General features: G+C 37.9%; 1 protein-coding gene across 10 annotated transcripts in view; it reads right to left on the reverse strand.

The window, feature by feature from the left end:
* The window catches only part of LOC150083163 (uncharacterized), a 1214634-nt gene that overhangs the window by 495017 nt on the left and 692268 nt on the right, over nucleotides 1–27349 (reverse strand). For 5 of the 10 annotated variants that reach the window (XM_090377874.1, XM_090377871.1, XM_090377872.1 and 2 more), the window contains one exon: nucleotides 16580–16645. The exons of the other annotated variants lie outside the window; for them this stretch is intronic. In XM_090377874.1, the coding sequence (XP_090234000.1) occupies nucleotides 16580–16645 (66 nt within the window). The remainder of the gene's footprint in view (nucleotides 1–16579; nucleotides 16646–27349) is intronic. 10 annotated transcript variants of the gene reach the window in all.

Genomic DNA, 27349 nt, shown 5'->3' on the forward strand with positions numbered 1-27349 from the left:
GGCAGCTAGCAATTCCATTAATAGAGACAAGGGTGTACGCTTACATCCCCTATTTGAAACAGTGGTTCTTGGGAGAGATGAACGGTTTCAGCTGGCGTGCAACCGAGCCATTTCCGGTTCTGGTGCATAAATGGGAAATTCCGGCCTTACTCCCGAGGAACCATGTGACGAGTGCCGTGGATCTACTATTTAAGGATGTGCCACACAGCAGAAATATGCTGTTGAGAAAGGAGAATGCTATCTCCAAAAGCTACAGTTGTTACGGTATTTTATTAATTGTTTTTATCGCTTTTATCATCATATTTTATATATTTTATATTTTATATTTTTGTATTTTATTGTAAATTAAATCACATCAGTTTTAGACAACTATATATTTTATTTCATTTAATTTCATTTTATACGCTTGTATTTTATTTTATTTTATTGTAAATAAAGTGTTTTAGTTGCAGGATTGGAATTTGTTTATTTGAATACCGGCTGGTGTAAAGTCTAATTGTTCAATATGAATTGTCCCAGCCTTGTAGGCCTATTTAGAGAGATATAAGTTAGTTTGTAATCAAGTCACGAAGGCAATGGTCAGGCCACACCTTGAGTACTGTATACAGGTCTGGAGGCTTCATTTCAAGAAGGATGTAGAGCTGCTGGAACGAGTACAGGGAAGGGCAACAAGATTAGTGAATGGAACAAAGGGGTGCTCTTACAAAGAAAGGCTTAAGTTTTGCAAATTACAGTGTCTGGAGACTAGGCACCAGTGAGGTGATCTGATAGAGGTGTATAATGCCTTGAATGGTTTGAGCATGCTCAATGCTGATGGGATTCTGCTTCTTGCTCAGAATAATCACCTGAGGGGGCATAAATTCAAATTGAGGAAAGACAGATGTAAGATAAATGTGCGGAAATTTGCCTTTAGCCAGCGGGTAGTTGGTTGGTGGAACAGACTTCCATCCCTTGTTGTGGAAGTTGATGCCTAAATAAATTTAAGGCTCATCTGGACAGGTATTTTGAACGAACAGAAGGTGAAGTGAAAGTTTTTTTGTTTTTTTGTTTTTTTATTTTTTTTTTTTTGGCTGATGCTGCATAAGCTTGCTTTCTTGCGTCATATGCCTCTACTAATGCTAATGCTAAAGGAGGTTAGGCAGGCGAAGGCTGATTACGAGAAATCTTTGGCAAAGGATGCTAAGAAAAACAGCAAGGATTTCTTTACTTATATAAACTCTAAAAGGAAGGGGATGAATCTGATTGGTCCACTTGATATCGATGGTTCAACTGTTGATGATCCAGCTCAGATAGCAAACAAACTGAATGAGTATTTTGCATCTACATTCACACGTGAGGAGTTATTAAGGTTTTAAAATTGTAGCAGGGTACTTAATGATTTTGTAATAACTGAGAGCAAAGTGGAGGAGAAATTGTTGAAGTTAAACATAAGAAAGGCACCTGGGGTGGATAGGATCTATCCAGTTATATTAAAGGAGGCAGCAAAGTAAACCCTTAGCCATAATTATGACAACATCCTTGGACTCAGGGGAGGTCCCCACGGACTGGAGGTGTGCAAATGTATCCCCAATTCACAAAGAGGGATCGAAGGGTGACACGAGTAATTACAGACCAGTTAGTTTAACTTCTGTTCTGGGTAAAATAATGGTGTCACTGGTTAAAGATGTATTGCAGGATCATCTAGACAAGACTGCAGCAATAATTCAGACACAGCATGGGTTTGTTAAGGGAAAGTCTTGTCTAACAAATTTGATAGGATATTATGATGTGGTTACAAAAATAATTTTGATATATATTTGGATTTCAGGAAAGCTTTTGACACTGTTGCTCATGGAAGACTGTTGTACAAATTGAAGCAGAATGGTATTAAGGGTAAGTTGCTACAATGGATAAAAGGATGGTTGAATGGGAGAAGACAGAGGGTGGTAATTAATGGGTGCTGCTCTTCGTGGACTAATGTTATTAGTGGAGTCCCACAGGGTTCTTGGATCCTCTGTTGTTTTGTATATTTATCAATGATATTGATGAAGGTATATCAGGCTTAGTGTCGAAGTTTGCAGATAATACAAAGGTTGGCAGGGTTGTTAATGACAGTAATGCACCAACTGTGCAGTAATACACTCAGGGCAGTGGAAAATGAAAAAGACCTGGGTTTAATTGTGCAGTCAGAAATTAAGTTTTCTTAGCAGGCAGACAGGCTGCAAGAGTAACTCATGGGGTTTTGTCAATGATATACAAGCATTTTGCCAGCAAGGATAAGGAGGTGATTATCCCCTTGTATAACTCAATGGTGAGGCCACATCATGAGTACTGCATACAGGTATGGAGGCCTCATTTTAGGAAGAATGTAGAGCTGCTGGAATTAGTACAGTGGAGGGCAACAAGATTGGTGTGTGGAATAAAAGGTTTCTCTTACCAAGAAAGGCTTAATTCTGCAAATTGCAGTGTCTGGAGACTAGGCACTTACGAGGTGATCTGATTGAGGTGTATAAGGCTTTGGATGGTTTGAGCAAGCTCAGTGCTGATGGGACTCTTCTGCTTGATGAGATTACGTACCTGGGGAGGTGGCATAAATTCAAATTGAGGAAAGACAGTTGTAGAATAGATGTTTAGAAATTTACCTTTAGCCAGCAGTTGGTTGATTTCTGGCACAAAATTCCATCTGTCATCGTGGATGTTAATAGCTTAAATAAATTCAAGGCAGAACTTGAAAACCTTTCGAGTGAATGGGTGGGTGAAATGGGAAGGTTTTTTTGGCTGATGTTGCATAAGCTTGTTTTCTTGCATCATATGCCTGTACTAATGCTAATGCTAATTTTCAAGAATGAAGTTTGAAAAAAAATTGTACAATAAGAAGTTTTATTATATTAATGTATATTTTATAATCCCATGCAGGTTTTTCTGGAAGACATTAGCCTATGTTGGTAAACATAAAAAAAAAAGAAAAACACTCACACATGCACATGTGCACGCACATATACAAATGGACACACAACTGAACATTGCTCCTATCATATCAAAGCAAACCTTCGAATGAAGCCTGGAAACCTTTGAATGACAGTGCATAAATTTCTGGTTAACACCATAAGTACCATGCCCACTGTAGCAGGTTGGTTCCAAAACATTTATTTTCCAAACAGAAGTGAATTGATAGGCAACATACTCTCTACGATAATGCTACACTGGATAATGGCGAGTAAGTCCCATTTATCTCTCAGAAGAGCTTGTATTAACTGTGGTGTGAAGTCAACACATTGTCAAAAGAGTGCCAGAGGGATTGTGGTCCACATTCACTCAACTGATTCCCACATTTATTGGAAGTTGGATGGTAACAGATCTGTTACCATCTCCACCATTCTGTTACCATTCCACCTCATGCCATGGTGCTCTGCTGGAATAAAATCAGGGGACTGGGGGCTCAATTCACTCTCACATTCCTGGAACCAGTCCTGTATAATTCTGTCCTTTAGAGATGAGAGATTATCCTGTTGGAAGAACCTTTCACAGATGGATGAGCTATAGCAGGGGTGGCCAACGATTCAATCACGGCTTTAATTTCGGTCGATCACAACGAATCTTAAATATATATATATATAAAAAAATTAGTCAAAATCTAAATATTATTATTATTATTATTATGCGCCCCACTGTATACACTTATTACAAATCCGTTGAACCACGTGACTACTAGTTGCCGCACAGCCGCTAGACTTCTCTTGTGAAAATCCATGCAGTTAAGTTGTGGAGAGCATAGTGCATGTGTCGAATTCTTATTTAGCTTCTTACTTAACATTAGTAACTGGACAGTACTTATACGTTAATTTAATAGTCTTTGATTTAAAATGAATACTACGAAAAAAGAGTAAAATGTATCATTTTCATCAAGAGTGGAAACTAGAATACTTTTTTGTAATGATAAAAGAAAAATGTTGTTGTTTGATTTGCAATGCCTCTGTGACTATACCCAACAAAGGAAATTTAGAAAGGCATTTCAATGCATTCCATGGTAAATACTAATTGGATTTTCCGCCTAATATAGTGAGTGACCTTAGAAAAAATAAATTAAAAGAACTTAAATCCAGATTATTTAGCACAAAAAAATTTCTTCGTGACACCTAATTTACAATCTAAAGCAGTAACTGTAGCATCATTTAAAGTGAGCCATCTTCTTGCAAAAAAATGCAAACCATTTTCTGATGGTCAGTTCATCAAAGATGCATTTTTAGAAATAACAGATTCTCTTTTTTGAAAATTTTAAGAACAAAAATGAAATTAAAAGTGCTCTTCAAGACCTACAATTATCTCGAAATACTGTGATGCGATGCATCGAAAAAATGAGTAAAAATGTGAGTGAACAATTGCGTGCTCGTATTGCTAATTGTGTGTCTTTTTTTTACAACTGAATGAATCTACGTACATCAGTGACACAGCTCAACTGCTCATTTTTATTCGTATGGTTTTCGATGTTTCTGCCACTAGAGAAGAACTGCTGGATATGGTTTCTTTAAAAGAAAGAACTAGAGGTCTTGATATATTTAACGCATTCAAAATTTTATTGAAAAAATTAAATTACCACTATTTAAGTTCGTATCAATAACAACAGATGGAGCTAAAGCAGTGACAGGGCATCTTAATGGATTCATCGCATTGTGCCAAAAGAATGATGATTTCCCAGATTTTTTGAGTTACCACTGTATCATCCACCAACAAGTGTTAGCCAGCAAAAGGTTAAATACTAAAAGTGTTATGGACACAGCTTTCAAAATCGTCAATTAGATCAGAGGGCAATCTCTTCAAAGGAAACTTTTCAAAATGCAACTCGATGAAAATGAACCAGATCTGATATTACACACAGATGTCAGATGGCTGAGTCGGAGTAAGTTTCTACAGAGATTTCAAAATTTACTGAATGAAATTTTAAAAATTGTTGATTAAAGGGGAGATGATTATCAGCTGCTACAAGGTATGGAGTGATTGTGTGATCTGGCTTTTTTGGCAGATTTTACCAGTAAATTAAGCAATCTAAATTTGAAATTACAAGGAAAAAATAAAAATGTGGGTGACATGATTATTACAGTAGTATTTCTGCATATAAATATAAATTTTTGGCAATGGCTAAGGATCTAAAAGGAAAAAAATTCGATCATTTTGCAAATATGCAAGATCATTATCAGCAGCTACATTGTTCAATATATTTCTTATCTACTGCAGAAAAAATCGCTTCGATTTTTCACATGGAGAAAATATTCCTTGAAAATGAAATTATTACATTGCAAAACGATATCTTCCTAAAAGCCAGATCATCAGAAAAACACTTGGAAATACAAAGGGTACTAGGAAATTCTTCAAACAGGCCTCTGAGGTTGGGTATATCCATACTGTGATTTTAGTGTTTTGCACCAACCTTGCGTAGAAGTAGAAATAAAAACACCAGGGAAACTAAATTTTGATAACTGTATTTATAATAAATCAAAATACCCGCATCTACCCCGCAAAATACCCCGTCTTTGAGACCACTATCCTCAAAAGGGATGAACGATTCCGTGTGGCTTCCACTCGAGCCACTTCCAGTTCCACAACGCGAGAGAACGAAGCACACGAGAATGGAAACACGTGAGGAGTACCGTTAGCCTGCTGATATTTAAAGTTGTACTGCATAGCAAGATTTACCGCTGAAGAAGAAGGCTGAGCCTTTGAAAGCTACGGGTTTTTATCGTTTTAATCTATATTTTATGCATCTTATTAATTGTAATGTAGCAGATTGTAATAATTTATATGTAGAGTTTATTATAAAGCTAAATTTATTGTAGATGCGGGTATTTTGATTTATTATAAATACAGTTATCAAAATTTAGTTTCCCTGGTGTTTTTATTTCTACTTCTACGCAAGGTTGGTGCAAAACACTAAAATCACAGTATGGGTACTAGGAAAGTTTTGCAATACAGCTTTGTTTATTTAATTTTTTCAAAGTAATTTCCTCTACATTCAATACACCTCTCCATCCTCTGAAACCAATCTTTAAACCAGTTCTGCCAAGTTTCACTAGGGAGTAAAGCACACTCGTTGTCCCAAGCCCATAGAAGGTCCTCATCACTGGAAAACCACCTCCCTTTTAGCTTCATTTTCACATGCGGGAACAGTGCAAAGTCGCAGGGAGCAAGGTCTGGACTGTAGGGAGGGTGCTCGAGAAGTTTTAGTCCTGTCGTGGTCAAATATTCGGTGCACGCTTTGGCACGGTGAGCTGCAGCATTATCGTGATGGAGGTACCAGGTGTCCATTCTTGACTTTGGCCGCAGGTTATTCATAGATCCAATGACTTTAGGCAGGCATTGTTCAGTATACCACTTAGCTGTGACTGTTTTCTGCGTGTCCAAAACGACACGTTCCACAATTCCACTCGATTTGAAAAATACAGCTATCATTTTCTTCTTTACAGATCGGGATTTTCTGACAATTACGGGTGTGTCGTCATCATCAAAGACCCAAACTTTGTTTTGAGCCTTGGTCGGCAGATCGTAATAGTACAGCTACGTCTCGTCACCTGTCACGATGTTGTTCACATACCGAGATTGTCCCTTATCAAACTTTTTTAACATCTCCCGGCACCAAGTCACACATCGTGTCATCTGCTCTTCAGTCAGTTGATGCGGCACCCAGAGAGAACAAAGTTTCTTCACGTGCAAATGATCTTGCAGAATCGAACGAATTGCTGGTGCATTTAGGCCCAAAGTATCCTCTATCTGTTGGTAGGTCACTCGCCTGTTTTCGTCAAGCATTTTCCTCACAGCAGTAACGTTTTCCTCCGTAACTGACGTTCGTGGCCTTCCCGGCCTCTCAGAATCCTCCAGAGTGAAATTTCCCCTTTGGAATTCTCTATACCACCTGAATATCGTTGTACGATGTGGACAATCATCATCTAGTGCAAGAGTCATTTCTTCTAAGCACTGGTCTATGGTTAAACCACGCACGAAATTATACCGCAAAACTGTCCTTATCTCATTTCGTGGCCACGATGCCATCGCAAGCACTTTACACTCTCACTACTAATGAATAACTGAGCCCATCGACTTGGCGCGGCGGCTACTATGCACGTATGAACATGTCTCAACACGCAGTAACAAGCAGCTTCCTGTGATTCATTGTTGCGTCATATTGCAAAACTTTCCTAGTACCCTTTGTATGTTTGCCCAGAAAAGTACCCAAATGTAAAAACAAATGCAATGAACTTTTAAATTTCTGTTTTGGTTCCACATATCTCTGTGAATCAGCCTTTTTATATTGGAAACAAACAAAGAAGAAGAATCGCTCTACTCTTACAGACTTGCATACAGAAGATTCTTTACGGTTGGCCTTATCACAGTACATCCCCGATCTTGAAAGCTTGGCAGATGACATCAAGACACAAACTTCACATAAATTAAAAATTTAAATACGTATGAATTGAAAATAAGAATTCTGAATCGTATTTAATTTTTAAAATTTATAAACAACATTTTTCAATATGTGTTGATTAACTTTTTTAACCATGTTCAATGAAATTCTTGAGATGGTAGATCGTGGCACATTTTGAAGAAAAAAAGTAGATCACATCACAAATTCAGTTGGTCACCCCTGCGCTATAGCAATGAAGAGATGGGCCAGGTGGAAATAATCTGTGCATTCCAAATGTTACTCCACTGCTATCACAGAGCCAAAATACTACATAAAAGCACACCCCCACACCATTACACTGCTACCACAGTGCTACCCCACTGCTATCACAGAGCCAAAATACTCCATAAAAGCACACCCCCACACCATTACACTGCTACCACAAGTCTGCAATATTGACACATGGCAGGGGTCCATTCTGAAATTCATCTTTGGTTACCACTCTTCTTCTGGGTTGTGATTTGAATGCAGCTATCCTCTTATGCTGTACAAGCCTTATCGGCTACCAATCTTATCAGCAGCCATTCACACACAAATGATGTATTTCTGACCATTGAACTGTCATTGGATGTTATTTGGATATTGGAGCAATCTCAATTCACTCAAGATACAGTCATACAGGAAAACACCAGAAGGCTTGCAGTTTAAGAGATACTTTTACCAGTGCACCCAAGTTGGCTGGTAATATAAAGGAGAGAAGAATGGTTGATAGAGTGGTTTTTTAGGTGCATCAGTGACTTAGGCCATATTATGCTGTATAAAATATGCCTGCTATTAGTAGTAGTAATGGAAAATGATGCAAGAAAGCAAGCTAATAGCAACAGCCAAAAAAAAAAAAAAATTCACCCATCGTTACTCTCAAGTATTTGTCTAGTTTTCCTTGAAACTAGACAAATACTTGATGTAGACCTGCTGGTATGGGTGCAGAGAAGGGCAACCCATACCAGCAGATCTACATCTTTCCTAAAGTGAGGCCACCAGACAGCACTTAAGATGTGGCCTAACCATGGCTTTATACAATAGGATAATCACCTCCTTAGCACTGCTAGCAAAGTTTCTATATATCATTGACAAAATCCCATAAGCTGTCCTGGCAGAATGTCTGCACTGCTCAGAGAATTTCATGTCTAATTGCAGAATTACCACAGATCTTTTAAATTCTCCACTATCCTGAGTGTAGTACCACACAGTTGAAATGTTACTGTACGGTTACTGCTATCCATGTGCAGTACCTTGCATTTGTCAACATTAAACTTCAACTGTCATTTCTCAGCCCATCAACCCAATTTTCCTAGATCTTGTTGCAGTAGCTCACCCCAATGACTGTAGTTAACCACCCTGCCAACCTTTGTATCATCTGTAAATTTACACATTAAGCCTGTTTATCTTCATCAATATGCAGTCATCAACATGCAGTCAGATATGAAGTTTTCTGAGCAGTGCTCCATGACCTGGGCTGCCAGAGCAGGTCATGGAGTTTTGTCAATGATATAAAGGAATTTTGCTCTTTGTATAAGGCAATGGTCAGGTCACACCTTGAGTACTGCATACAGGTCTAGAGGCCTCATTTTAGGAAGGATGTGGAGTTGCTAGAACGAGTACATAGAAGGGCAACAAGATTGGTGAGAGGGACAAAGAGGTGCTCTTACCAAGAGAGGCTTAAATTCTGCATTTTGCAGCATCTGGAGACTAGGCACCTGCGAGGTGGTGTGATTGAGGTGTACAAGGCCTTGAATGGTTTGAGCAGGCTCAATGCTGATGGGATACTTCCGGTTGCTCAGATTAAGAAGCTGAGGGGACATAGATTCAAATTAAGGAAAGACAGCTGTAGAATAGATGTGCAGCAGGTAGTTGATTGCAGGAACAGAGTTCAATCTGTTGTTGTGGAAGATGATAGCTTAAATAAATTTAAAGCTGAACTAATCAATCATTTGAAGTGAACAGAGAAGGGTTTTTTTTTTTTTTTTTTTTTGGCTGATGCTGTATAAGCTTGCTTTCTTGCATCGTATGCATCAACTAATGCTAATATGATTGAAAACAACAATGGGCCCAGTACTGAACAATGGGATACTCCACTAATAACATTAGTCCATGAAGAGCAGTGCCCATTGATAACCACTCTCTGTCTTTTCCCACTGCACCATCCCTTTATCCATAGCAGCAACTTGCCCTTATTGTCATACTGCTCCAGTTTGTACAGCAGTCTTTTATGTGTAACAGTATCAAAAGACCTCCTGAAATCCAAGTATATGATGTCAAAATTATTTTGCTCTATCCAGTTCCTTGGTCACTGTATCATAATAACCTATCAGATTGGTTAAATAAGATTGCTCCTTAACAATTCCATGCTGCGACTGCAGTACAATTGCATGCCTGTCCAAACAGTCCTGCATTATTTATTTAACCAGTGATTCCATTATTTTCCCTGGAACAGACATTAAGCTAATAGGTCTGCAATTACTTATGTCACCTTTATGAATTGGGAATATATTCGCATATCTCAGTCCATAGGAACCTCCTCTGAATTCAACGTTGCTCTCAGAATTATGGACATGGATTTGCTTAACTCCTTTGGTGCCTCCATTAATAGAACTGGATAGATTCCACTGCCTCAGGTGCCTTTTTTTTATATCCATTCTCAACAATTCCTCCTTCACTTTCCTTTCAGTTATCACCAAGTCTCCACAAGCTCCTCGTTAGAGTTTGATAAAGTTCTGGCATGCACTTCCGTAAGGAATTCCTCATATGCGAATTTGCCTATTCAATTTGTCTGCAACATGATCTGGTCCATCAATAGTTAAACCATAGACATCAAGTGGCCCAATGTGATTCAATCCCTTTCTTTTACTATTAACATAAGATTAGAAGTTTTTGCTGTTTTCTTTGTATTCTTTGCCAGAGACTTCTCATAAGAGACTTGATTACAGAGTAATATGTAGCTACCATATGCTTCTGTATTACCTGATAATTTATATGCATCTCATGCACTTTTCTTCTGTGTCATGTGTCTCAATAGTTCATCTGACATCCATTTAGGTCTAAGCCTTGAACAGTATTTCTTTGTTGGTGTGAAAACACCAGTAGCTTCTTTGATTACTTACCTGGATACTTCCCATTTAGAATTTGCTGTTTGTAACATTATCAGTTGGTCCCCTGCAGACAGTTTTTAAATTTAATTAAAGACATAACTACTGTCAAGGGTATAGGGAAAGGCTTTTGCTTTCATAAGGGAGACTATAGAGGACTCAGACAGTTTTTAAATCATGTGGGACCTCTCTAGTCACCCTTACAGAACCAAAAGCTTTCCCTTTACCCTTGACAGTAGTTACTTTTAATAAAATTCCACATTAGTATACTGTGATCGGTGCCACCCAGTGGGTCTTTTACCTGCAGATTCTTAATGCATGAAGAATCACTACTGATCACAAGATTAAATGCAATGCTTCCTCTTGTTGTTCACTAACATGCTGCTGCTGCTGTAGAAAACAGCCATCCAAGAAATCCACAAAAGCATTGCTAGTGTGTGAGAGTGACCAACCTATAAATTCCAGTCAACATCCAGATAGTTAAAATCCCCTATTATGGCACATTCTGATTTGCTGGCCCACTCTGTTTCCTGTAGAGCTGTTTAATATACTGATAACAGTATATTAAAAACAGTATATTCTTCTCTTTCTCTCTCTCACAGTAACTAAGAAAGTTTTTTTGTCTAGTACAGCATAAGCCTCAGGCTTCCTTGTACCATGTGGCTAATAATAATAATAATAAAAACAGTCATCAAACCAATAACATGAATGAATGGATGAAATGAGAATTTTTTTTTTGCTTTCATAATATGCCTCTACTAATGCTAAACACACTCCTACTAAAAATTTTGTTTTTCCAGTGTTTATATCACACCAAACTGATTCAACAATGTGTGTGTGTTCTGTTGTCAATATGCTGTTTTCAGGACGAAAAACCATGCTACCTGTGACCGACGGACTAATTTATGAAAAAGACCAATAAAGATTCCTCACTTCATCGGGTCATTTTCATCAGGTGTGGGGAAGATGGTGATCATAACAACTGTGCTACCCACAAAGGCTTGGCTCAGCAATCATTGAAATGATTTGAACCTGCTCATATTCAAAAGTTTGTCTCTCTTTCTCTTTTTCTGTCTGGTGCACTTTACTTGCATGTATTGTGAATACCATACTTTTCATAATTAATAGATAGCTCTGTAATTAGTTAGTGTAATGAGGTATCCTTCACATCATAGGTAAATTTGTAGAACACCATAACTAATTTTGTAAAACATCTAGCTGTACAGCTGGGATACTGCACATTGACAGCACACTCAAAATTAGATTGAATATTTCTAGGATGAACTGGAAAACAGGAATGGAATGCAGTCAATATGATCTTCTTCTGCAGTTGAACTAACAACTATGCTGAAAAAAATCCTGCTGAATAATAAAAGGAACTACATAAATGTACTCCATAATACATCAATGAAGTCATTGGGGACAAATGCAAATCGTCATATTAATTTGTTTACTAAATCTCATGTTTATCCAAACATGGCATCCAAAGCAATATAATAGCAAACTGTTGCCAATCGCTGTGCAAAATTCAATTTTGTGGCCCTTCGTGTTTTTTTTTAAGCCCAACAGAAGAGTTTTGGGTGAAAGTAAAGAAAGCCAACACGAGAATTACGGCAAACAGACGGTGCACATTATCGGTAGTGGAAGTAGAAGTCAATAACGATGTATTGATTAGTTTTTTCTCATTATTAAGAGCAGATTATTGGAGTCCATGAGTGTAATGCCTTTGCAGCTGAAATTTACTTACAGGTACACTCGCCAGACTGCCTCAGTCTTTTGGTGTTTATCTCTCTCTTCCCACTGTTTTAAAATAGGAAAACGACTTCTACAGATGGTGAATGTTATCGGTAGTGGCAGTAGAAGCTATTTTCCTATTTTAAAGCAGCGGGAAGGGGAGGAAACACCCTAAGACAGAGGCAGTCTGAAGGGTGTACCCGTAAGTAAATTTCAGCTGCAAAAACACTCATGAACTCCAATAATTTGCTTTTAATAATGAGAAAACACTAATCAATACATCGTTATTGAATTCAACTGCTACTACTGATAATACACATCATCTGTTGAGTTACCGAGAATGTAAGAAGAAACTGTAGTATCAGGAAATCAGTTTGTCTGGTAAGTTTCCTGTGGTTTTCTTTACCTTTGCTGAGTTTTGTTGTTGCCCCTCTCCACACTGGGTGGAAAAGGCTTGTGTTTGAATCCTATTAATGACATGAGGAATTTTTATGTGATTTCACTCAATGATTCAAACAAGAATAACAATGATTTTTCTCTCAGAAGCTCTTTATCTATTGCAAAGCAAAACAGGCAAACCGTCCAGAGAGCACACAAAATTTTTGTTAGTAAAAGAAACCCTTTAGTCTTTAGTCAATACAGAGTTTCGTTCCGTTTGAGTACAGATATTTTGTAAGAATACCTTCTTTATATACATATTTTATTATGTGAATATTTGCCATTTGGGCATAATACTGTAACAAAGTTGTAAGGCCTTTCCACTGTTGGTGTATAATTAATTTTTTATTAATAATTTTTATGAATATATAAAAAAAGAAATTTATGGTCATAATACACATGAGTTGTTGAGTTATCCTAATCACAGATTTATTTTTTTATTTTTTATTTTTGTTTGCTGCCCCTCTGGTTCCATCTTGAAGAAAGGAATTGTTTCAACTTTGTAATCCACTAACTGTAAGTTTAAGGACTCATGTGCTGTCTTATAATGACTAAGTATATTAAAGTAACACCATTTAATTTCCAGCACTCACCTCTTGATGAATCTGCTTGGATGTGATGAGTTATAGACGATACATAGTTAATAAGAGTGAGTTACTTACTTGTACTACATCATTACTGAAGTCATGGTTCAATTTAAATTTAAAAATTAAACATGAAATTAAATTAATTTAAACCCATTAAAATATGTGTGTAAGAAGGAAATGTACATTCCATTCCACGGATTGTCTATTAAAATCGTAAAGGTGGGGATAACCTTATATTGATTATTTATTAATAAAAAGCCAATATTGTGCACAAGAAACTTTCAATATTCGTCTTCCGTTAGCTTTGTAAGAAGAGGAACGCGAACATTATTAATAAAAAGAGCTATTACCCAAGATGTAATTCAGTTGCCCAAGATGTAATTATGCCAAGTCCTAAATAGGGAAGAGGTTCATTGGGAGTTTTGTGTGCAACACGTTCAATGACATGTGTCGACGAAACCATTCAATAACTAAAGCTTCATTTTGGAGAATTTTATAATTAGATTACAATTTAATTACAGTAATAGCTGAATCGATCAGTGGATTATGATTGTGGGAATGGACATGTTGTGTTAACTCTGTACCAGATAGGTTAGTCTTAAAACTATTAATTCAGTTATCAAGCGGCTGTTAAAGTTATTTTCTTAGTAAAGAAGTTAATAAATATAATAAGAAAAGAAAGGTGCCAGGTGCTTTTCCTTCCTGGAAACCTTTTAAGTACTGAACCACTTGCAACAAACAGAGGAGAGAAAAGCAGTAGAAATAAAAGAGAACTAAATCACTTTCAAAGAACACCCTATATCCCTATATATTGCAGTGCTATGGCTTGGCACTCAGGGTCCGTGTGTGTGTGTGTGTGTGTGTGTGTGTGTGTGTGTGTGTGTGTGTGTGTGTGTGTGTGTGTGCGTGTGTGCGTGTGTGTGTGTGTGTGTGTGTGTGTGTGTGTGTGTGTGTGTGTGTGTGTGTGTGTGTGCGTGCGTGCGTGTGTGTGTGTGTGTGTGTGTGTGTGTGTGTGTGTGTGTGTGTGTGTGTGTGTGTGTGTGTGTGTGTGTGTGTGTGTGTGTGTGTGTGTGTGTGTGTGTGTGTTAAGTGCTAAGGCAACTAAAGCTAAGATGTCAGAATATCGTGTTCATAAATATTCCGGGTATTATGCAATCAATTTCTGTTTGCTGGATGAAAAGTCTGAGTTTCCAGGAGAAAACCATTTAACCCTCACCCTGAGACTGACTAACTCAGCCATGTAATGATAAAAATTCATAAAAATTCCTCGCATTATTGATGACTGTACCTGCAACTTGAGCTGAATTCCAGATAATAGGTAGATCTTGTCACTGCATTGCGGGTATGGCTAAATTCAGGATGGATTCAAGCAAAAGAAGTGTGGGTTTTTAATAGATTTTTGACTAGTTAAAAAAGGTTAGGTTAGTTTATGCCAGTAATTCGGGACAGATTCAAGCAAAAGAAGAAACCACTTCCTCCAGAGGTGTACCCATAAACTGGAGAACACCCGCAACCTGATCTACAAATTGCAAAAATTAAATTAAGAAATAGAAATAAAAAAATTTAATTAAAAAAGGCGTATAAGAAAATGTGTATTAAATTTTATAATATAATAGTAATAATAATAATTTAGTAATAATATAATATAAATTTTCTACATGTCAGTAATAATACAGCAGTTAGATTTAAATTAAAAATTTATCAATACTATTAATATTTTATTGTATTGTGTATAATACATAAATATAACAAACAATACATAGATAAAAAAAGAATAAAACTTATTCATACCTCACATTAGTCTTAGCATCAGCATTAGTACTAGTATATGATGCAAGAAAGCAACCTTATACAGCATCATCAAAAAAAAAGCACTTCCCATATCACCTATACATTCATGCCAGAAGTGTGTCCAGTTCTTCCTTGAATCTATTTAAGCTAACAACTTCCACAGTGACAGATTGGTTCTGTCAAAGTGAAGGATGTGATTGTTCCTCCTCTCCTTGTATCATGCGAAATGTTACAGGGAAAGGTTACACGACAAACAGAAGGTCATGTGAAGGAGTGAGCTGAGAAAAATAGTTGCAATTAGAAGGAAAAAACACTTACATGAAGGGACATGTTTTTAATCAATTTTCATGTTTGTTTAGTGAAAAAAGGTTGTTAGTTAATGCCACTAATTCAGAATAGATTTGAGCAAAAGGAGTGTGGGTTTTTTAATAGACTTTCATTTTAATTTATCAGTTCATCCCTCCTTTCCATCCTTACTACCTCGTTTTCAGGAATGAGTCGAAAGTATGTTACAGAGAAATGTCACTTGATGAGCAAAAGGTCACGTGATGTGGCTGCTCTCTTCTTCTTCTCTGGAGTTCTGTGATTGGCTGATTTTTAGGAATGCGTAGTTTATTTTATTCACATTTTTGATTATTTGCTAATATGCTTGTGAGTTTAGCGGGAAGTTTGTTAGATTTTGTTTGCAATGGTTCAGTGTGGATGTACTTGTGCTGGTGGTGTAAGTTTTTTCTTTGGTTGCTTTTGTTTTTTCATGCTGTTGCTGCAGTTTCTTTGCTTCCTTGTGTTTGTTCTCTGTTCAACCCTAATGTTGACTGCAAAAATGTTGTATTTTGTGCAATATTATGGTTGTAAGAATGTTGTTGATTTGTATATCACATTGGGTATATGTGTCATGTGACCTTCTATTTGTCACAAGGTTTATCTCTCTGTGACAGGAGGAGAGGAGTAGCAATCCCATCATTCACTTCAATTGTTCGTTGGCCACTTCCAGGGGCACCTTGTTCCAAAGTATTACCAAAATTAGCATTAGACACAACTACTGATTTTTCTCTCCCAGACGTTACTAGAAAATTATGCATGCATTAATAATGAGAGTTGCTCATGCACATCAACAGAAATAACTTTTTTTTTTTTAACTGCAAAAACAATCAAATAGTCAAAAAACAACTTGAATCGTGTAAAAAACATTATGGGAATCCTAAAGTCTCGAAATTTGATACTAGACATGCTGTATAGACAACTTGTCTTGCCCAGATATTCGTAAAATCCTGCTAATATTCGTAAAATCGGACAAATGCTAACTTATTGTGATTTTTTTCTTGTAGAGGATCTGTGTCCTCATTTTTAATTTAAAATCAGTGGTGTGATAAGCTCTTAAGAAATATAGGAATATTAAAACATTCCTTAAGAAATATTGGAAGATAGGAATTTAAGTATAAGCTCTTAAGAAATATTATAGGAATATTAAATTTCAGAAATATTATAATTTAAGTCAGAAAATCCCTTACCTGAAATTTTTTCAGGAATAACTGCATCCAGGTAAGATGTAATTAGAATAGTATTGAAAGACCTGCCTAGAGATAAATAAACCTTGTAAGAGGACGAAAGAATAAAAGCAAGATTTGACCCTAAATCCATGCATGGCGAATCTGCCTGTATAGAAACAAACAACTTGAATAGAAAAAAAAAAAAAAAAACTCACCTCATTAGTCCTGGCATGCTAGCTGGTACATTTCATGAACTCCATTCAGAATTGGCCCCTTTCTTTCTAGAGACCCACTAAAAACCATATGTGATCTCCTTTCGACCAATTTAATAATCATACATCCACGCTGAAAACACTTGTATTCCATTAGGGTTGAATGCGGAATAGCAAACAAAAAACACGGAATGACAAATAAAAAAACACGAACATGGCAGCGAAACAATAACTGAGCACAATAACGACTAAACAAAGCAAATGATAATTTTTCATTTCCCACTAAAATCAGAAGCGAATTTGCATCCAATCAAATAATCAGAATGGCAAAAATGAGGTAAATTCTCATTCCCAGAATTAACCAGAGAACTCAACTGGAAAATCAGTACAATTCTTCGGCCATGCTCACAACGCATTGGGGGTGCACCCATGTTCTGGAGTCAGAGTAAGCTACTTAAAATTATACAGTAATTTTGAATTTATGGTGATAAATGCAATTCCCAGTTAGTATTCTTTATATCTGCAATTATTGCAGCTAAAAAGAAGATATAAAATTTTGGTTAAAATTTAGATCTTGGATACCACACCATACTTTGACTAAAAGTCAAGAAGAAGGCAGTGATTGGCAGGTGCCACTCACTGTTTTCCCCCACCCCTGTACGCCTAGGTTGATATGCCTAGGGTGTTTATTCCCACCTCACTTGCCGCTGTTTTAAAATCAGGAACTCGTTTTCTGATTTTAAAAGACCGGGATGGGGATAAACACCCTACCTAAGCTAATCGCTCCCCTTCTCGATGACACAAAACAATCAGAAACAAAATGCCTTCCAGTAGTCACCCAATTACAGAATTCGACCAATACAATTACTCCGTTCTACAACCATGCCCACTACACAGAGACAAGTGGTACCCAAATAATTAGATTTCAGCCAAAATTTTTAATGATGTTCTTTCAGTTTTGCTGAAAGAATTCATTTTCATTGTCTATTCGATTTCTGATTCTGAAGCATGGTGTGAAAAGTTCATAATTTGAAGTTATATTATATTCCAATAATATTCCACTCAGAGTCTTCGTATTGGTATAGTTGCCGTTCTTCCTACACAGCGTAGGTTGTGTAGGAAGAATGTAGGTTCAAATCTTCTGTGACATTAGGAATTTTTTATATGTTTTTTTTTTAACAATATGGCTGGGTTAGTTGGTGTCAGGTGAGGGTAGCATGTATTTCTCCAGAAAACAGTATCTCAACCACAGAACACATGCAATTTACAAGTATATTACATAGGTTTTAGGTGCAACATGATGAGCCTAAAAATCAACCAAAAATCAGAGATAATTCAGGAATTGACGATATTTGGCAATCTTCACGTCTGGCAAAGTGATAGTGAGGTGAGGGTTAATTATAGCCCTACATCAAATCATGTATCCAACCCAATATAGGACTCTTAATTACAATACTTCCAGAAGCAGTCAGCTAGTCACTGTTAAAACAGTGATAAAAAATTACGTTAAACATGCAACGTTACAATACTTAGTAAGTGGCACTAAGGCTGTGGTTCTTCAGGGAAGAACACAGGATTCTGAAATGGTATTGCAGAGTAGAATTTGTCATTAACACAAAAACGCATTCTAGAAGTCAAAGAAATTTACACTGAGATATATAAACAAAAAAAAAAAAAAAAAACCTTTAACAACAACTAAAGTGTGACAACAGGCCAATTCTGATTCAACGGAATCAGAAATATGTAAGTGTTCGATTTCGTTATTCCAGGTCCAGAACGACTATATATTATATAGGGTTTATATAATAATAAATTGGTTTATATAATGGTTAATTATTTGGTTTATATAATAACAAAAATTCTATGAAAGCAGCAGTAGCATAGCAAGGGAGGAGTGATGGATCTGCTCGCCCCAGGTGCCATCCAGAAAGGGGTGCCATCACTTGAAAATACGAGAAGGAAAGTATTAACTTAAACAAAATATTTAATTTTTTTTTTTAATTTAATTTTCTCCACTTAAATTTACAATTGTTAGTTCAAATTTCTATTTGACCCAATTTAATTCACACAAGATACTTTGATTTTTAAATTAACTCACTGCGGCTATAAATTGCGTGCAAATTTTTGGTTATTAAACTTTAATAACATTTTTATTATTATTTAATTTAATGTTATTAAAGTACATAATAATGTACATTATTATGTACTTTAATAACATTTTTAATAAAAATGTTATTAAAGTACATAAAACCGGGGATCGAAACAATATTCAGCATTTCAAACCGTGTTTAGTTTAACCACATTTTTTTACAGAGTTCTTCGTACAAGTACAAGTACAAGAGTCATTAAGTTAGCGCCACATTTTTGGTGAGCAGATTTATATGAAGTATACAGGCGAGCCTTTGTATTTCCTTACAACTCATTTTTCATTTTTAATTCTACTGATTTTACATTTTACAGATATTTTCTGTTTTTTAATGAACTTCAGGGAGCTCACATCTGGTGAGTATGATGGGCTTGGCACACCCAGGGTCATGAGCTGGATATCATCATTCTTCTCTTTCTTGGTGATTCCCTTCTACTTTTGACTCTCTCTCTCTCTCTCTCTCTCTCTCTCTCTCTCTCTCAGGGTAACTTGGGAAAATTTTTTTCCTGGTGCAGCATAAGCCTCAGGCTTCCTTGCACCATATGGCTATTAATAATAATAATATACAGTGGCGGGCATAAAACCGCATCACCTCAAAAAAAGTAACTTAAAAGTAAAAGTAGCATTATTATTATTATTATTATTATTATTAGCCATATAGTGCAAGGAAGCCTGAGGCTTATGGAGCACAGCCCAAAAAAAATTTGAGTTACCCTGAGAGAGAGAGAGAGAGAGAGAGAGAGAGAGAGAGAGAGAGAGAGAGAGAGAGAGAGAGAGATAGAGAGAGAGTGAGAGAAAGAAATCACCAAGAAAGAGAAGAGTGATGATATCCAGCTCAGGACCCTGTATGTGCCAAGCCCTTACTCACCAGATGTGAGCCCCTGGGGTATAATTATTCATCCACAAGTGGTTGTTGGTTGTTGGATTTTTTTGGCACAAAAGAAACTTTGGCCATATTGTGCCTATCTAATAGTATTTTATGACAATAACGTTTCTTAATTAGGATTCATATCTGACTGAAATGCTCTATTAGTTTTAAATTAGTAAATGTGTTTGCAGTGTTGGATTTTCATTTGTGATAAAGTCAGGTAATCTGGAACATTCACAGAGAAATACAAAGGTAAGCTGTTTGTTTCACCATTTGGTATCATGGACATTCTATGGGAAAATGTTTCACATGAGTGGACAAGAGCAGTGTAGACATTCTGGAGGATTTGCTTTTGTAAGTACAGGTGTGTGTGAAATAAGTATGTCTGATGCGCAATCTTGTTAGAATGATTTCTTCATGCCGATTCTTTCGGAAATACGAATTCCACGGCTAAAGTTCATGTTTTATTTGAAGAAGTTTACTGAGTGTTGAGAGTCTGTTTTATGATAAGTCTCTAATTGGAATGTCGAACTTAATAAAACATTAGGTTTGAATTTGAAGAATTCTTTGCTGCTCAATCAGCACTTTCATTTCCATCAATATTTGCATGTCCTAGGATCCAACATAAATTTACTTGCCTTCTTTTGCTTTTGAACTTCACAAAATAAATCCTATCTAGTGAAGGATGGGTGAGATGATTCTTTCTTTCATTGGAGAGCATGTATTACACTTAATGAATCTGTGTATATGAGATGTTTCAGAACAGGAGAGGTTTCAATGTGTTTCACAGCTATTAGTATGGCAAATAGCTCAGCAGAATAGCTATTGCATTCATTTGGGAGTAACAATGATATGTCAGTGAGTGGAAGGATCACTGCAGCACCCACTTGGGTATCTGTTTTAGAGCTGTCAGTATACACTAAGTGATCACTGAATTATGACCACCTACCTAATACTTCGTAGGTCCTCCTTTTGCCCTCAGTACAGCAGCTATCCGAAGTGGCATTGATTCAACAAGATGTCAGAAGCATTCGGGAGGTATGGCCAACCAAGCTGTGTGTAATGTGGTCAGAAATGCAGGTATGGAGGTGATTGGAATGTCGAAAGGCATATCAGGTGATTGCCTGATATGCCTTTCAATAGTGTTCCACAAGTGCTCTATGGGATTGATATTAGGGGAGTTTGGAGGCCAATCAATATGCTGGAAGTCAGAACTGTGTTCCTCAAACCATTCCTGCACCTCAAGTGCCCGATAGCTTGGCGCATTGTCATCTTGGAGGTCACCATAGCCATTTGGGAAAAAGTGTAACATAGTGGGGTGTACACAGTCAGCAAGCAGTTGACAATAGCAGAGACCAGTGATACATTGTTCCACATGCACCAGGGGTCCAAGTTCTTGCCAGTGAAACCTGCCCCACACCATACAACCACCTGCACTTTTCACACCATGCATGATGGTGTGAAAAGTGCACCATGCATGATGGATAAAGAGCATTGTGTTGACGCCAAATCTGTACACGACCATCCACGGTATGGAGTAAATAACGTGACTCATCTGGCCATAAACCTTCTTCCAGTCTTCTGCCGTCCAACTTGCATGCCCTTTGCACCAGGCAAGTCTTTTATGCCTATGAACCTTTGTTATGAGAGGATGCTGTAGGGTCATCTGCTGGTATGGCGCATACGTGCGAGCGTGCGATGCATGGTAATGCCAGATATTATTCTGGGTTTGCCCATGTTGTATTGGGTAGTCAACTCTTCAACAGTGCTGTGCCTGTTCACCTCTACGAGTCATCGGACCCGGCGCTAACCTCTAACATCAACCTTTCACTGACCTTTGCAGTTTTGCCATCGGGTAGTTGTTTGACCATTTTGACGCCAGTCCAGGTAAACTTTAACAATGGCAGCTCTCGTACACCCCAGCAGTTCAGCTGTTTGGAAAATCAATGCACCAGCTCATTGAGCTCCCACAATCTGTCCTTTATCAAAGTCCGATAAATCCTTCCTTTTACCCATCACACTCGGAATTTTACTACCTACTATTCCACTGACACCGTATCTGTGCTATGTAGAACGACTAACTGTGCACTCTCGTACCTCACATGGTCAACGGTCGCATTCAGTTTTAATAGGGGTGGTCATAATTCAGTGATCACTCAGTGTATATTTGAAGATATATTTAGAGAACTGTGATGAGCAGGCTGCACATATTGTTCTACCAGAATAATAGTAATGCTAAAGCAGCACTACGCGAATATCGGAAACTTAAAAGTTTATGTAAAGGACCTGTGACATCGATGGGGCTTTGAAAACTAATAAAGAAATTTGAAGTGACCGGAGATTTAGGTGTAATTCTAGGCACGAGACGATCACGTATCGGAATGGAGGTAGTGGATGAAGTGGCAGTTACAATGGTCAGAATGCAAAACACTACCAGTCAGTAGTGCCAGAGGTGTGTCAAGAGACTTGAACCTTCCTTCGTCTACTGTATGTAAAGTGCTTCAAATCATTTTACGCTTTGCAACTAAAGTCTTCTGAGCAGCAACAACAAATAGACTTTGCTGTACAATTTCTGACTCATATGGAATGATGATTCATGGGCTGAAATGATCTTGATAAGGCACATTTCACTCTTCATGGGGCTGTAAATGTACAAAATCGTCGAATATGGGGAACTTCTCGTCCATCTGCAGTGCATGAAAGACCATCACAAAGTTCATACATTACAGTATGGTGTGGATTCATAGCAGAGTTTATAATCAGACCCTTTTTCTTTAAGGAATGTACATATCATGGTCCCCTTACCTCATGTACAGTAACTAGTGCACAGTACTGCACTCTTCTAAGAGATCATATTATTCCCACTCTGCAAGAAAGGCAATGCTTGGGGACCATAGTGTTCATGCAAAGTGGTGCCCCCTCTGCACATTGGTCAACAAACCGTTTTCTGAATGTTGAACCTCTCCGTTCAACATTCAGAAATGATCGCATCATTTCTAAAGAATTTCCACAGTTTTGGCCAGCCTGCTCACAGATCTCAATGCCTGTGATTTCTGTCTATGGGGATACCTGAAAGATAGTCCACTGCAAAGTCCATACATTACAGTATGGTATGGATTCACAGCAGAGTTTATAATCAGACCATTTTTCTTTGAGGAGTGTATGCCTCATGGCCCCGTATACTCAGAGTTTACCATACCTATGGTAAACTCTAAGCTTCAGCGTTTACCATAGGTACACAAAACTGGGTCCTACACAATCCTCCATTTTCAGAATGTCATCTCAAGTGAAGGAAGCACGTAGAACAATATCTGTAAATTTCTAAGTTCTGATATTAAAATCTAATCCTAAGTTAAGTATTCCATCTCATGTTTACAGTGCCAGTTTCCTCCCTGGTGGTGGGAATTTAGAATTTTTTTTCTTCTACAAATTGCTTCCCCATACCGGAAATGACATACCCACCGATTTTCAGAGTGCTATCTCTAACCATTTTGACACTAGGGTCTCCTGAATAAGGGAACTTATTTTATAACCACCCGGTATGTATGTAGGGGTCTGCAAAGTTTTCTTTTTTTTGAAGGTGTCCGTAGATCTCAGTAGTAAGAACTCTAAGAATATTTAGTTTTTTTAGGTAGGTTGTTCGAAGGCATTTGATATGTTCCAAGAAGTTAAGCTTTTTATTGAGAATCAGGCCAAGGAAATGTAACAATCTGCTAGAGGTATCAGCTGGCTTTTGTCTTATTTCTGGATCTGGGTGCATTTTTCATGTTCTACAGAAATGTATGGCCGTTTTTTTTTTTTGGATATTCTGTACCCAATGTTTTTTGTTCACAATTCAATTTTTTTTCACAGCGATTTTTAATTGTCTTTCAATCATGCTCCTGTTTTGTGAATGGTATGAAATAGTAACATCATTCGCATAAAGGACTGTTTCAACTGTGGTCAGTAAGGCTTTCATAACAGAATTTATTTTGATTGCAAACAAAGTAGCACTGAGAACCTAACCCTGGGGTGCTCCTTCCTGAGTATATGTTTGTGACAGCTTGTTTTGGTATTTCACTTTGGTGGTTCTGAGCTTCAGAAAATTTGTATCAAAATTGGTAGGCGTCCTCGCAAACCAAAGTTATGGAGGTTGAATGATGTCGATTCAGAATGCCATATTGCCAGGTAGTGTCGTAGGCCTTTTCTATGTCGAGACTGATCATAATGAGATGCCCATTTCTTAGAAAAGCATTTCGAATATTTGCATTGGGTCCAGCGATGATCTATTTTTAAGAAAGATGTATTGATTTATGTTTAGAACATTATATGATTCCAGGAACCAGGTTAATCGGCTATTCACCATTTTCTCCTGGGTTTTCCAGAGGCAACATGTTAGCGCTATTGGTCAATAGTTTGTGGGAATCGTATAATTTTTACCAGGCTCGAGGAAGGCAATTATGATTGCGCTAGGAGTTTGGATAGTTTTTCCTATAAATTCTATTGTATAGTTTAAGTAATGTATTTAGAGATTTTTGACTAAGTTGTTGTATCATTTGGTAGTAGCAACATGGCCCGCTGACAAATTAGTGGAACTGCGACAACAGTATAGGCAAATCATGAACCTATATACAGAGACAATAAAAAAATAACAAGAGGACATCCTGAGAAAGACTCGTCCAAATAACAGGACGCAACGACCCCTAGGAAGTGGTATACAAAATAACCATAAACAAACTACCCAAGGGGAGAAGTGATAACTGCAACAAAAATGCAGCAGGGAGATCTAACCACAACCTGGCAGGAATCAGTTACAAACGTACTAAAGGCCATAATACAAGATCCGCCCGAACTACTAACGGAGGACCAGCAGGCAATTTACCAGGCAAAACGAGGAATATAAAGACACACCAAATTTAGTCCCTTTTCACAATAGATGAACCACACAAAGCTGCGGCAAGGACAAGGAACAAAACAAGAACAAGGAACATGTCCTGGCACGGATCTAATAGAACAGCAAATGACCAAAAAAGCCACAGAAAACATCCCAGAACTTCTACTTCGACTATTCAACTGCTGCCTAAGGACAAGCCATTTCTCATCTAGATGGAGAACAGACAATCTAAAGCTGATACCCAAGAACCCAACCAAACCCCAGGAATTACCGAATTCTTATCGGTCAATAGCTCTGCTCTCAATGCTAAGCAAACTACATGAGAGACTACTGCACAAGAGGTTACAACAGCATTACCATAAAGCAAATTTAAACACATCCAAACAGTATGCATTCACACCGGGATCATCGAATACTGGTCGCAAAAGCAGCTCAACGCATTAAGAAGTACTTCCTCATTATTGTGGTGGACTTTGCCGGGGAATCCGACTCCCTTTGATGGCCAAGCGTCCTGGACAGGCTCAGGGCAACGAAAGTACAAATGAATTTATACAAAAGCATCAAAGCTTACCTCACAGACAGATGGGTACAGGTAGTGATACCCTTCTGAAGCTTAAACAGGCCAGTTCGCATCCTACTTAAGGGTTCTCTCAATATCAGAAGGCCTCCCCAGACAAAGATTCAGGAAACAACAATTAACAATGATGAAATTTTTATCTAGCAGAATACTGCTAGATAAAAATTTGTCATTCACACCCCATCTTACTTACCTCTGAAGCAAAATAAAAAAATACTCCGCACTAATAGCTAAAGTCACTCGCCGCGACTGGGGACTTAAGAAGAGGACCCTAGCCCTCTTCTATAAGGCAGTCTTCTTACCAGCAATAACATATGCATTAGGAATCTGGTTCGACAAGGCTGTAACAGCAGTAACAAAAAAGGAAGCTAGAGACCATTCAACGTTCAATCCTACTGACAATCTCGAGAGTCTGCTGTACTGTAAGCACCCACGCCCTCCAGGTCTTTTGGGCACTCTCCCCGTGGACCTGGGGATCGTTTGCTGTGGGTTGCTTTATCAACTATCCAAAGGCAGAGCAATCCCCTGCCTAGACTACTCAATTGATCCGGCGAACGATCGTAAACTCAAGAAAAAAACACCTTCTCACCCACCTCCAGCAGGCCTAGCAAACCCGCTGGACGACTTTGACAAAAGGGGAAGTCACCAGAAAATTCATACTGGATAATCAACTAGTGTTCCCCAAAAGCCCAAAGCTCTTTCGGCCTGACCCAATTTCTAGCGATTCTCCCCCACCTTTTTTTTTTTTTTATATCCTAGATACTGAAATCTCAGGAAATTAGGTGACAGGACCTGCCAGAGTAATTAGTAAATCTCTAAAATACTGGTGTACCTGGTGTGCCTCCACGAAGTATAGTGTGGGCAATGGTAGGTCTCATTAGGGACCCAACGGCTAAAAGACCAGATGAACAACGGTACAAAACATTACACACCACAATATCCATACATTTTTAAACCTCTGGCCTCTACAGTGTTCTGTATCACACCACAATGTATACTACGTGGAGATGGGGAAACCCCTGGTGCTGTTAGACCCTAAACACATTATACTGTACGTACCGAACAATGAGGAACACCACATATTTAACATGCCCGAGGAGTTCGCAGCCCTCAGCCGCTATGCACAAGAACTCACATCCAGAAGGAAGACATTAATAGCCATCTACCAAGATGGACCAAACTGAAAAACCACAGGTTAAAATGACAGAGAGGAGACATATCCAGCCAAGTACAACACGAAAACTAAATGACTAAGATGGGACAACCCTCCCCACAAGAAACGGACACCGGACTGACACTATACAGCCATGTTACGAAGGAAGAAGAAAGAGACAAAACCACATTTGGAGGGATCTGAACCTGTACGTGTTGTGGTAAGTCAGAGCCAACAAGTCAGCAGAGAAACTGCCGTCACGTAACAAGATTTGTCCCACCCAATGAATGAGCGCTACTCCAGTAATGAAGCCATGAAGAAACAGACAACTACACCGCCGGACTTGACAAATGCAGCGATGCTGCAAAGGCTCCATATTAGCATTGGCATTAGCATTAGTTGAGGCATATGATGCAAGAAAGCAAGATTATGCAGCATTAACAAAAAAAAAAAAAAAAAGGCTCCGATTTCACCACTCTGTTTGTTCCTGTCCAGCTCAGTCTTAAATTTATTTAGGCTATCAACTGATTGAGGTGTATAAAGCCTTGAATGGTTTGAGCATGCTCAATGCTGATGGGATTTTTCCTCTTGCTCAGAATAATCACCTGAGAAGGCATAAATACAAATTGAGGAAAGTCAGATACAGGATAGATGTGCCTTTGTTTACCTTTAGTCAGCGGGTAGTTGGTTTGTGGAACAGACTTCCATTCTTTGTTGTGGAAGTTGATAGCCTAAAAAAATTTAAGGATGAACTGGACAGGTGAAATGGGAGTGATTTTTTTTTTTTTTTTGGCTGATGCTGCATAAGCTTGCTTTCTTGAATCATATGTCTCTGCTAATGTTAAATGCTAATACCTCAGGTTTATCTTCAACAATTTCTCCTCCACTTTACTCTCAGTTATTACAAGATTATCTAGCTTATTACCTGAATTAAATAGACCTCTGGCATTCCCCTTCCTGAA

This window comes from Mastigoproctus giganteus, chromosome 7 (genome assembly GCF_048544385.1).
Source record: "Mastigoproctus giganteus isolate SK-2022 chromosome 7, ASM4854438v1, whole genome shotgun sequence".
Lineage (NCBI taxonomy): Eukaryota > Metazoa > Arthropoda > Arachnida > Uropygi > Thelyphonidae > Mastigoproctus > Mastigoproctus giganteus.